The sequence below is a fragment of the Acipenser ruthenus genome, chromosome 24 (genome assembly GCF_902713425.1).
Source record: "Acipenser ruthenus chromosome 24, fAciRut3.2 maternal haplotype, whole genome shotgun sequence".
In the NCBI taxonomy this organism is placed as follows: domain Eukaryota; kingdom Metazoa; phylum Chordata; class Actinopteri; order Acipenseriformes; family Acipenseridae; genus Acipenser; species Acipenser ruthenus.
Genome location: NC_081212.1, coordinates 7,386,820 through 7,399,630, shown reverse-complemented (window position 1 = coordinate 7,399,630; position 12,811 = coordinate 7,386,820). Strand labels below are relative to the sequence as shown.

General features: G+C 44.3%; 1 protein-coding gene across 3 annotated transcripts in view; it reads right to left on the bottom strand.

Annotated features, from left to right (window-relative positions):
- Nucleotides 1–12,811, bottom strand: part of LOC117429511 (syntaxin-1A) — a 97,258-nt gene that overhangs the window by 5,117 nt on the left and 79,330 nt on the right. The window contains exons 8-10 of one of the 3 annotated variants that reach the window (XM_058998287.1): nucleotides 10,408–10,545; nucleotides 6,055–6,165; nucleotides 2,235–2,615 (exon numbers count right to left, since the gene is read on the bottom strand). In XM_058998287.1, the coding sequence (XP_058854270.1) occupies nucleotides 2,538–2,615; nucleotides 6,055–6,165; nucleotides 10,408–10,545 (327 nt within the window). In that variant the 3' untranslated portion in view covers nucleotides 2,235–2,537. Of the gene's footprint in view, nucleotides 1–2,234; nucleotides 2,616–5,853; nucleotides 5,965–6,054; nucleotides 6,166–10,407; nucleotides 10,546–12,811 lie in introns of those variants that run through there. The other 2 variants (XM_058998288.1, XM_058998286.1) reach the window with 2 other exon arrangements.

The following is a 12,811-nucleotide window of genomic DNA, read 5'->3' as shown; positions in this document are numbered from 1 at the left end:
GATCAGCACCCTTTAACACAGTTTACTTACCTTGTTCTCCACCAGGACATGTGCACGCAGTGCAAAGTGTAAAACACTGGAACTGCAGCGTGAAAGGGTGGGACAGTCTCATGGCTTGGCAATGTTGTGAGTCTAATAGAAACAGCTGCATTATTAATGCAATGTTACTATAAAGGGATATTTCCTTATTAAAGAGACTGAAAACACTAAATGCTAAAAGCCTCTCCATGGTTGCAAACTCGTTTTCCAGCTAAAATATACAGTAAACACGGCACATTCACAATGCATTCACAATGCATTCACAATGCATTCACAATGTATTTACAATGCATTCACAATGCATTCACAATGCATTCACAAATGCATTCACAGCAAGGAGAAATACATTTGGCAAGCTACACAACACAGTGAGCAAAAGCCTTCACAGAAGGATAAATAAATACAAATTTCAATGAAAAGCACACAATAGCACAAGACTGAAACAAATGAATGAAAAAAGTACTACTCAATCCCTGCTGAGTTGCTGTAGCAGAGCCCAGACTATATCCTATTTCCTGTGAGAGCTACACTGAGGATCTCTGGAGAGCATGTTGTATACATTCATGCTGATCATATGGTTTTGGATATGATCAGCATTAAGCAGTGATTATTTTACACAGTTTTCATAGTTATTAAACTACTTGGATATAAATGAATGGCCACTGGTGTGCTACTCAACCTCTGATACTCAACAAGTACGACCCCACAGGATTAATGAAAGAGCCGATCACCGTGACCTACATCCACAGGATGTGCATGAAAAATGTAAGTGTGACAAACTGCTTAACAAGCTTAACAAGTTTCAACATCACTGGACAAGTGCTTCTCTTTTAAAAATGCAATTGATCTCAATCACAACTGAGAAACGTGTTTATAGTAAAGTTGATTTAATTTACAGGGTTTTTATTAATGTAAATATAGTCACGCAGAACAATTGTAATAAGGTGTATCCTTCATAAAATACTTTTGATTCTAGCTTTAATAAAGATGAGTCGCTTATTAACATGTTGCGATCTCGTTTGTACGTTCAGCTTGTTAATCAATTAAATCAATTTTACTATCAACGCGTTTCTCTGTCATTGAGACACACAAGTGGCTTAACATGTATTAATTGAATTCTTAAAGGAGAGTAGAAAAGTCGAGGGAAAGCACCGGAAATCAGAAGCCCTAGATATATAGAACAGTCATCAAAAAGGAAATGCCTGACATATTACCTAACCATAGTACCTAACAAACGTGTAACCAACAGCATACTGAACAAGAATCCTTTCAATAACCAGGTAACCCTCATCCTCAAAGCTGTTTAGAGCTGTATTCAGAAAGCATTAGTGTTCCAGTACCTGCATAGGAGTTACTGGAACACCATCTCTATATGAATACACAACATTATAACAATGACATCGGAATTAAAACCACAATACCTATTCATACACATACAAGGACTGAGGAGAATGCAGGATGCTTATGAAGCTCTGCAAATCTGCATGCCTGCTGTAGAGGTACAGTAATACCATTACTAGCTAGATCCCAAGCTCTTTCTATGGTGATCCTGTCAAAACACAAGGCTCCCCAAATCCTTTCCCTTCCTCCAGCTGTTCAGCAGCCCTCACACCTCATGGACAGAGAACTGTGCCCAGTATGCATGCTTCATGCTGTGGACAGGACATGCCCTGAGGGCTGTTTGAGATCCTATGGAACTATAAGACTCTAACACCACAGAGTAAACACTATCACACTGCGTGCCATTGCCCTCATTTCAGGACAGGCTACTTTGTAATTTATTTGGAGCATTTTTAAACCTTAAAATTTCTCTTTAATTATATTGCTATGATAACGTATTCTAATTTTTTTAACCGTGAAAGTTAAGTCTAAATGTAACTGTTAATTCTGTAGCTATAGCCCTCCAGATTATTTTATTACACCTCAATATAAAATAAGAAACTGAACCTTAATAACAATACATTTCTTGGTGTTTTCCTGCCCACAGTGATGATGAAGCTCCATTTTCTACGTGTTGAGCTTCATAGCCGTCTGATGACTGTCCTCAAATAGTTTATGTTCATATTTTTTCAAAGAAAAGTGTATTTGGTACTTAATTGTTGTCAACATATCTTTACAGCAAATATGTGTAGATTAATTTTATATAAAAAAAAAATAAAGGCAAGTCAATTGACTGTTCAGTAAAAAAAAAAAAAAAAAAAAACGAAAGAAAAAATGTTTTTTTTTAATTACAAATTTAAATTCCAGTAGCAACATGACAGACAAATGCTGAACCAGAAATACTTTTGGTTTGGTTCTTATTTTTTCAAAAGGTTAAAGCATGAAGAACAATTATAAAACCAGCTTCTTAATTCACAGACAAACAGAAATAATAATAATAATAATAATAATAATAATAATAATAATAATAATAATAATAATAATAATAATAATAATAATAATAAAACACATCTATTTTCAGTCTTATTTGGTGTCTTGGGAGACGGTGTCTTTGCTCGTTAACTGAGTGTAGCCGCCAAGGAAATGAGAAGAATCGCTAGCGTGACTGCAAGGCAGATTCCTATAAAGAGCATCTTCTGTGGGAGGGAAAACAAAACACACAGGAATAAATACTGTGCAGCAGGGTCTCCCACAGGGCTGAGCACTCCCTCCCTCCCTCTCACACACACACACACACACTGATACAGGAATAAATACTGTGCAGCAGGGTTTCCCACAGGGCTGAGCACTCCCTCCCTCCCTCACACACACACACACACACTGATACAGGAATAAATACTGTGCAGCAGGGTCTCCCACAGGGCTGAGCACTCCCTCCCTCCCTCTCTCTCACACACACACACACTGATACAGGAATAAATACTGTGCAGCAGGGTCTCCCACAGGGCTGAGCACTCCCTCCCTCCCTCTCTCTCACACACACACACACTGATACAGGAATAAATACTGTGCAGCAGGGTCTCCCACAGGGCTGAGCACTCCCTCCCTCCCTCTCATACACACACACACACACATGCACGCACGCACACACACACACACACGCACACACACACGCACAGGCCCACACTAGCTATTGTGATGCAGACCTTGCTTCCACTCTAATGAAGTGGAGATTTTCTGCAGAGGAGCATGGATCTTTTACTAATTACCATCACTGTGCGGACCAATTAGTCCACATGAAGAAAGCTATAAAAGTAGACACACACACACACACAGACACTGACTCACAAACACAGACACTCACGCACGCACACACACACACACACACACACACACACACAGACACTGACTCACACACACAGACACTCACTCACGCACGCACACACACACACACACACACACACACAGACACACACAGACACTGACTCACACACACACAGACACTCACGCACGCACGCAAACACACACACACACACACACACACACACACACACACAGACACTCACTCACAGACACAGGCTCACACACATACACAGACACACACACACAATACTCTCTCATACACACAGACACACGCACTGATACACACTGACACTCACACACACATAGACACACACACAGACTCACACACACACACACACACACACACACAGAGTCCATGCTTCTCAGAGATGAATTCTGCTCATTCCGTTCTCATAACAAGGGGCTGAGCGAAACAAAAAGAAAGAGATCTTTCCATTTTCAGAGCTGAAACCTTTTTAATGCCGGACCGATATTCTTGAAGTGAAAATGCAAGACCGGTGTGATAACAAATCCTATTTAGGTAATCTTGTGCTGCTAACGAATGGAAAAACCTGAAACCTTTAAAACAGCGAGAATTCAATTGAGGCTGTGACCACGTGTCCTAACTCTGCAAAACAGCCAGGCTCATCTGTAAGTGTGCGATTTGAACCTCATCCCACCAGCCGGGGTCAGTGCACCACCACGGCCCATTCACCACGGCCCATTACACAAACATGACATTCAGAGCATTTCAACGAGAGAAACAAACTCAGAGACAGCACAACCGAAGAGACGGACCACAAGAACGAAAACTACGTGTGAAAGAAGTAGCATCAAATTCAAAAACACAACGCTTAGTGTCGAGTTTCAAAGTAAAAAAAAACTTTAAAAAAATATAAATGATAAACATACAGCATGAATACAGCGTATCAGCGTTTACTTTTAGTTTTGTAAAAATGTAACTTTTCTTCTCACAATCCACGTCTGCTGATAGTTATGAAGCCTGCATTTCAATGGGAATATACCACAGCTCTGCCTTTTAGTCTAATTATAACAGAACATCTGCTTTTCTATTCTCATACACTGTGAAGATTCTACTGCACTTGACGACTTCATTGTACTCCATTTGACAATACCGCTGAGAACTGTGCAGGGAGCTGTACTGATGAAGAGTGCCGTACAATTTACAATGTACCAGGAGAAAGAGACCACAACAGCTGTGTAAACTCAAATAGCTACGCCAACAAGAACACTGGAAACCTCCATTGTAGTTTTATCCTTCAAGTGAACACTGGCTTATTGCGAAGACCAAATTAGAGCAAGTGCCATGAGTTGTAATGCTGTTAACTTCCAAAAGGTGGTGCTGTTGATTTAATGATCATATCTGGAAAAATTCACTTGCAGCCAACTAGTTTGTTAGGCACAACACGTCAACCCATCATATTTCCATGTACCCACAAGACAAATGAAGTCTCAGTTAGTAATTATTTCATTTTTTATAATCAATGTGCTGTGCTGTTGTAAAGGCACAGGAGATCTAAGAAGCAGGACAGAGAGGGTCAGTGGTTAGGATTGTATGCTGTGTTTAGGAAGGTAGTGGGTTTCAGTGTAGAAGGCAGTGGGTTGAAATAGAGTGCTGGGCTGCAGTGTGGAAGGCAGTGGGTTTGAGGAGCTCAGTGGTTAGTGCTGGGCTGCAGTGTGGAAGGCAGTGGGTTTGAGGAGCTCAGTGGTTAGTGCTGGGCTGAAGTGTGGAAAGTAGTGGGTTTCAGTAGCTCAGTGGTTAGCGTGCTGGGCTGCAGTGTGGAAGGCAGTGGGTTTGAGGAGCTAAGTGATTAAAGTGCTGGGCTGCAGTGTGGAAGGCAGTTGGTTTGAGGAGATCAGTGGTTAGTGCTGTGCTGCAGTGTGGAAGGTAGTGGGTTTCAGTAGCTCAGTGGTTAGCATGCTGGGCTGCAGTGTGGAAGGCAGTGGGTTTGAGGAGCTAAGTGATTAAAGTGCTGGGCTGCAGTGTGGAAGGCAGTGGGTTTGAGGAGCTCAGTGGTTAGTGCTGGGCTGCAGTGTGGAAGGTAGTGGGTTTCAGTAGCTCAGTGGTTAGCGTACTGGGCTGCAGTGTGGAAGGCAGTGGGTTTGAGGAGCTCAGTGATTAAAGTGCTGGGCTGCAGTGTGGAAGGCAGTGGGTTTGAGGAGCTCAGTGGTTAGTACTGGGCTGCAGTGTGGAAGGTGGTGGGTTTCAGTAGCTCAGTGGTTGGAGTGCTGGGCTGCAGTGTAGAAGGCAGTGGGTTTGAGTAGCTCAGTGGTTAGAGTGCTGGGCTGCAGTGTAGAAGGCAGTGTGTTTGAGTAGCTCAGTGGTTAAAGTGCTGGGCTGCAGTGTGGTTACTTGGAGGTTCTACTGTAGTAGGCTTTTATTGCATGCTTAACCTACTTGGAGATTTCAAAATGTTCTGTGGGAGACAAAGTATTCTCAAAGCTCTACACAGATGAGGCAAACCACGCCACGGCTCGCCATGCCTCATCACGCCACGCCCCGCCACGCTCTGCCACGCCACGCCACATGCACAGACCGGCCAGAGCTGCAGGCCTCTCCCCCTTACTCACCCGCCGCGCTTTGCTCTGGTACTTAACAGCCTTTTTCGTGTCAGAGACGGCGCGCTCCACGTAATCGACGGAGTGCTCCACGTTATACTCGATGCGGTCGATCATCTCCCCCTGGTTTGGGCAGCAGTGAGGAGAGACACAGAGAGAGAGAGACAGAGATGGGTTGAGAGCGGCGGTTTGGACCGGAGACTAGCCACTCACCCGGCGGCTCTTGCCCTTAAGGCTCACGGCTTTCTTAGTTTCCTCCTTAGCTCGCTCCACGTAGTCCACCGATGACATCACGTTCTTCTCAATGTTGTTCACCAGCTCCCCCTGCAGTCAAGGAAGGATACAGCTCTGTAAACTGCACAATTACACTTGATAGGTTTAGACTGATGGAGATTTCTAGATATTCTCCTGTAAGGGGCGTTTATATTTTATACATTTGCACAAGTATTGGAATTTTATTTAACTGCATGCATATCACACACACACACATATAGGCGTTCCCTTAGTGTGTTTGCAGTAGTGTGTAAAGTGTATGGTTCATTTTTTGCCATGTGAATTATTCTCTACTGCTGTTTCTGATTTGACCATTATTGGCCATGCTAACAAGCTATTCCATCCAAAACTGAGGGCATGTGAGGCGGGGGAGCATAGCAGTGTTGCACACGCTTCAGGGCACAAGGTTTCCCCTATGGGCTCTGTGCACAGCGCGACGCTGATATGCTTCCCCGCCTCACATCACAAAACCTTTTCAGAAGCAATGCGTGCTGAAATAGCTTGTAATGATCTGAGCAGAAACAGAAACACAGAACACACAATAAAACATGAAATATTCACAGAGTGTAGTGGATACTCTTTGCACTGACTGCTTGAGACAGAGATAAACAGTGAAGGAGAAATAGAGAGAGAGAGAGAGATAGCAAGTAAGAGACAGAGAGAAAGGGAGGGGGAGAGAGATAGCAAGAAAGACAGAGAGAGAGAAAGGGAGAGTGAGAGATAGCATGTAAGATAGATAAAAAGGGACCGATAGCAAGTAAGAATTGCCCTTGTGATATCAATGCCCCTTTAAGGGTCACTGCATTGAAGAAGGGATTGGTGAACAGATAATCAAATAAAGCAACAAAGTTTGCCATAGTTTCACTGTCTTTAAATGAACTGAATATTGTCAGCAACATTAACTTTTATTTTCAAGTGTGCCATTACCTTCCAAGTTGTAATCTGCTGCCCAAAATGCTTTTCCAGTTTCTGCATTAATGATATGGTATGGCACTGCTTTTAATTTGTCAAGGACACACAGCAAATGATGAGATGAAAGATGTATCTCTTCATCGTGACACACACTGGGTCCTGTTCACAAAGTCACAATTCTTTTCCAGGTTGTTTCGATCAATTCAATAGAAGTGTTCTAAAGGGTGGGTGACTTTCTTCACAAGCGTCACTTATATCTAACTTTATTTTTTTCTTTGATATAATTGATTTGTTGTGGCAGCACTACCCTTAAGTTTCCCACAGGAAAATCCCTGCAAGTGTAATAAAGCACAATGAAAGCATGATAAAGCATAGGCAAGCCTTGTAAAGCACAGTGAAAGCACGATAAAGCATAGGCAAGCTTTGTAAAGCACAGTGAAAGCACGATAAAGCATGATAAAGCATGACACTATGGTAAATGCATTGTATAAACACTGGAAAGGTTTGGGATAACTGCACAATTACTGTTCAAATTGACAGTGGTAAACTTCCATAAGGGTAGCTACCTTGCTACCATACCATCCTGTGAATACATGGAGGTCTAGTGCACAGAAACACACATGCACAAACACACACATGCAACAGCATGCAGAAGGAAAGCTCACAAAGCAAAGCAGTGTTAGTAGAGTGAGACTGGGTTACCTTGTGTGAACCAGGCCGTCTTCAACAGGGGAGCAGCAGAGAGCTTACGAAGCTTTACAAGGTTAGGGGGAGAGAGACAGAGACAGAGGCAGCACGGGCAGAGACCGAGTCTGTAAAGTTATTCATATTATTGGATAATTACAGAACCTCAACCAATTTCTGGCTAGACTAATTTCATTAGTACATTAGTATTTCATTTTTGTAAAAACAAAAACACAATCATATTGGATTAGGTACAAACATTATAATTACGATCTTTATTTACTCATGCTTTTAACAAATGTGTACATTCAATCACCATCAAAATGAGCTCTAGGGGGAACACATGCAAACTAGGAAACCATTCAGACACACCTGTGAATTTACCCGTTTAGCAACAATCATACGTTTATTTTCCTTTCACAAAAAATGGTGCTAAATTGCAGTTTGGTGTAAAGACCTTGGTGAAGTGAGTGTTCTGTATTACCTCGAGGAGCACCTGTGTTTTCTAATTTCTCTCTCAACGGGCTAAACGAGGTCACAACACTGCACACCTCCATTTGAAACCACAACGAAACTGACAGGGTTACAGTCATAGCAGCTCCAAAGAACCCCCCTTCCACCAGTTCCAGACTTGCTACATTTTTAATGTAAAGTCTGTGTGTGCGCCCAGCCAGCCGTGGAGATGGAGGAGGCAGCGTGTTCCAGTGTGTCTCGACAAGATAGCTGCCACCCCCGATTGCCCTCTGCTGATTTCAGGATTGCCAATTACTGGAGAGACAGACGGCTTCTATTCCCCTGGCAGGAAGGGATCTTCATCGATTGCTGGCGCTGGGATAGCTCATAGTGAGCACAATGCACTGCAATGTAATGTACTGCAATATACTGCAATATACTGCAATATAAGGCAATGCACTGCAATGTAATGTACTGTAGTACACTGCCCCTCACTCTCCCAGCCAGACCGCCCTGATAGCTTTTGTATGTTTGCTGGAGAGGTACAGTAAGCTGATCCTCCATGTCTTCAAACAATCGGACATTCCAGTGTAAAACACTTACATTTCATATACAGTCGCAGACCAAAGTATTGGCACCCTACACTTAATATAAGATCATCCAAGATAACGGGGCTCCCGAGTGGCGCATCCAGTAAAAGCACTCGCTAGAGTGCAGGATGCGCTCTATAGCTTGGACGTCCCCAGTTCGAGTCCAGGCTATTCCACAGCCGACCGTGGACGGGAGCTCCCAGGTGGCGGCGCTCAATTGGCCGAACGTCGCCCGGGGGGAGGTAGGGTTAGGTCGGCCAGGGTGTCCTCGGCTCACCGCGCATCAGCGACCCCTGTAGTCTGGCCGGGCGCCTGCGGGCTTGCCTGTAAGCTGCCCAGAGCTGCGTTGTCCTCCGACGCTGTAGCTCTGAGGCGGCTGCACGGTGAGTCTGCAGAGTGTAAAGAAGCGGGCAGCTGACGGCACACGCTTCGGAGGACAGCGTGTGTTCATCTTCGCCCCTCCCGAGTCAGCGCAGGGGTGGTAGCGGTGAGCTGAGCCTAAAAATAATTGGGCATTTCAAATTGGGGAGAAAATAATAAAAAAAAACTAATTGGCAATGACTAAATCTTAAAAAATAAATAAATAAATAAATAAGATCATTCTAGATAACATGTTAAGGGGGTCCCTGAGTGGCTCCTCCAGTTAAAGCGCTGCCGCTGGGAGCGCAGGGTGAGTCACACAGCTTGGACGCCGCTGGTTCATATCCAGGCTGTGCAAAGAAGCTGAACTTTGCTGGGGACTCCGAAGGGTGCGTCACATTGGCTCTGACTCTTCCGGGGTGGGGGATGGGAAACCAACAGGGATTCCTTCTCCTCATCGTGCAACAGCGAACCCTACTGGCCAGACACAGAGCACATTCAGAGTGGATAAGAGGCAGGGCTGGTCTGTGTTCTCTGGGATCGGTAGCCCGCCCACCTCTGCTCTGGATTGCTCAGCGTAAAAGCGATTCTGGCTTTAGGCTTGTGAGATCGGAGGACGCTCACACGCCCTCAGAACACCTGTGCTGTGTGGTGACTCGCTGCGGCGAGGAGAGAAAACATAATTGGACATTCCAAATTAGAGGAAAAATAAAGATAAATAATAATTGGTCACTAAATAAAAAAATAAAAAAAACATGTTAAATACAAGCATTTAGTGAATATTAGCCACTAATTAATACGACAAAGACCAAAATATACAATTTCTGATAGTTTAACAATCTTTACAAAAATAAAAAAGCACTTAAGCAATTTCAAATATTATTTTTTTAGTTAGTTTAAATTAGTGGCTAATGTTCACTAAATGAACATGTTTTCTTGAATTATCTTATATTAAGTGTAGGGTGCCAATGCTTTTGTCTGTTTTCTGCCCGTAGGAGGTAAAAGTACCCCTCGCCCCCTCTGCTTTACATGTTTAGTTTGTTGGCAGTAAGATTTTCTGCTTTCTTTCTGCGTCTGGTACACAGTATGTAGTAAAATCAGTACTGGGTGAAATTGGCTGTACATATGCTTTCTATGAGTGTAATCAAAATTGATTCTCCAGAGCTGGGGTAAAGAACTTGGGTCCTGCAGTGTGGTTCAGCTCCAGGTGAGATAGGGACTATATGAGTTGTCCTGTAACCAGCCCTGGCAGTGCAGGAAGCCCCTCCCCAGGTTCCCAGAGTCCTGCTCTCACCTGGCTCTCCACCAGCATGGCCATGTCCACGAACATGTCATGCAGCTCGCGGATGCTGTTCTCCAGCTTGATGATCTCGGTGTGCCGCGTCTCGATCTCGTTCATCGCCTGCTTTGTGATGTTCGAGTCCATGATGATCTGGGGGGAGGAGAAAGGCAGGGTCAGAGGGCGTAGCCACACACAATACAGACACAGTGGCATGGGTTCAGAGAGTCTGAGGAGCTAAATGAGAAAAACACGCTGTGTATAGAAATCTAATTTTTATGTTTTATTTAACATCTTGTAATCAAAGAAACTACAAAATGATATTGCAAAAGTCTACCGGAAGCCATAATAGTACTGTAGTGCAGTATTTCATGTTTGATTTTGAAATGTCACATTTTTTAATTTTTGTCAGTTATTCGTTAAGCAGTGTGTAATTCAATATGTTAACGTAACATTCAGCATGTTTCGACTTTATGAAGCAAAATGAGTCAATTCTATAGGGTGATGCAAAACTTTCGGCCATAAGTAGAAAGAAAAGAAAGACAGGTGATAAAACGTCTGTCATTTTTGTAGCATTTTATTTTCTGTCTCAGTGCTATCCCTGCGTACCTCCACAGTGGAATACTTTTGGAAACAATGTCTTTTCTTGCTTGATATGTGTGACAACAGAGTGCACAGCTCGCCTGCAGACCTGAGCTCTGACTCAATGGGCCAGGTCTGTTTGCTGAGAAATCGATCAAACAGCCAGGCTTCCTCTCTCAAACCATCTTTTCACAATGACACTGTCTGCCCTGACAGACAGGTGAAGCCGGGGAGCAGAGCTGAAGCAATGCTGGAACAGGACATTGTTTCCAGATCCCTCCGAGCTCCTTTCCGTCTGTGTCTGGAATTCCAATCCTTCGTCTGCTGGCAGGCTGACAGGTATCTCTGTCATTGCCAGTCTGGGGCTTTTAAAAGCTGAGACCATTATATATAGAATATGGTCTAGGGTGCTGCATTATAAAAGCTGACCCATATTATATATTGTTTTAGAATATATTGCAAAACGAGAATTATTAAAAAGTACAGCTAATGTTAATGTGACATCATTTCTATCTGGTACAAGCTATCTGATATAAAGACATTTCCGATGGCTGTATCACATCAATAGCAGGGTCTACTATGTATTACATAGAAATATTGTAAGACTAGCTCTCAGAGAGGGACAGGACCTTTTCCCAAACCACAGACACTTTTACAGCAACTTAACCAACTGTCTGGAAAAACTCTAGCTGGAAGCACTAGAATTATATAATAAATAATTAACGGTATGTTAGAGCTAACAGTAAAAAAAGATCACCATGACCTACATCTACTGTAGTTACATTTCAAAATGTATGGACAGATTCTGGAGACAGACAGACACCTCCTTATGTCTCCAGATTCTGACACTCCGAATAACTATGCAAAACTGTGTGACGTAGATATGGGAGTCACCAGGGTTCTGTATCCCCAGCAGTCTGTGTGGAGTTCAGGAGCCCCATGCTGTCGGGTGTGTTGCATGAATATCAGAGTGGCTCTGCTCAGGCTCTGTGTGGAGATCAGGAGCCCCATGCTGTCGAGTGTGTTGCATGAATATCAGAGTGGCTCTGCTCAGGCTCTGTGTGGAGTGTGGGAGCCCCGTGCTGTCGGGTGTGTTGCATTAATAGAGTGGCTCTGCTCAGGCTCTGTGTGGAGATCAGGAGCCCCATGCTGTCGGGTGTGTTGCATGAATATCAGAGTGGCTCTGCTCAGGCTCTGTGCGGAGTTCAGGAGCCCCATGCTGTCGAGTGTGTTGCATGAATATCAGAGTGGCTGTGCTCAGGCTCTGCGTGGAGTTTGGGAGCCCCGTGCTGTCGGGTGTGTTGCATGAATATCAGAGTGGCTGTGCTCAGGCTCTGCGTGGAGTTTGGGAGCCCCGTGCTGTCGGGTGTGTTGCATGAATATCAGAGTGGCTCTGCTCAGTCTCTGCGTGGAGTTCGGGAGCAGCGTGCTGTCGGGTGTGTTGCATGAATATCAGAGTGGCTCTGCTCAGTCTCTGCGTGGAGTTCGGGAGCCCCATGCTGTCGGGTGTGTTGCATGAATATCAGAGTGGCTCTGCTCAGGCTCTGCGTGGAGTTCGGGAGCAGCGTGCTGTCGGGTGTGTTGCATGAATATCAGAGTGGCTGTGCTCAGGCTCTGCAGCAGCAGGGAATGGAGATGCTCATTTTCCCTGGCAGCAGTTCATGTGTGAGCGCAGGCTGCTGCAGACCCTGCTGTACACACACACCCACACCTGTCAGTACACACAGGGCACACGTACCTGAGATCTCCACACACACACGCACGCACGCATGCACGCACCTGTCAGTACACACAGGGCACACGTACCTGAGATCTCTCACACACACACGCACGCACA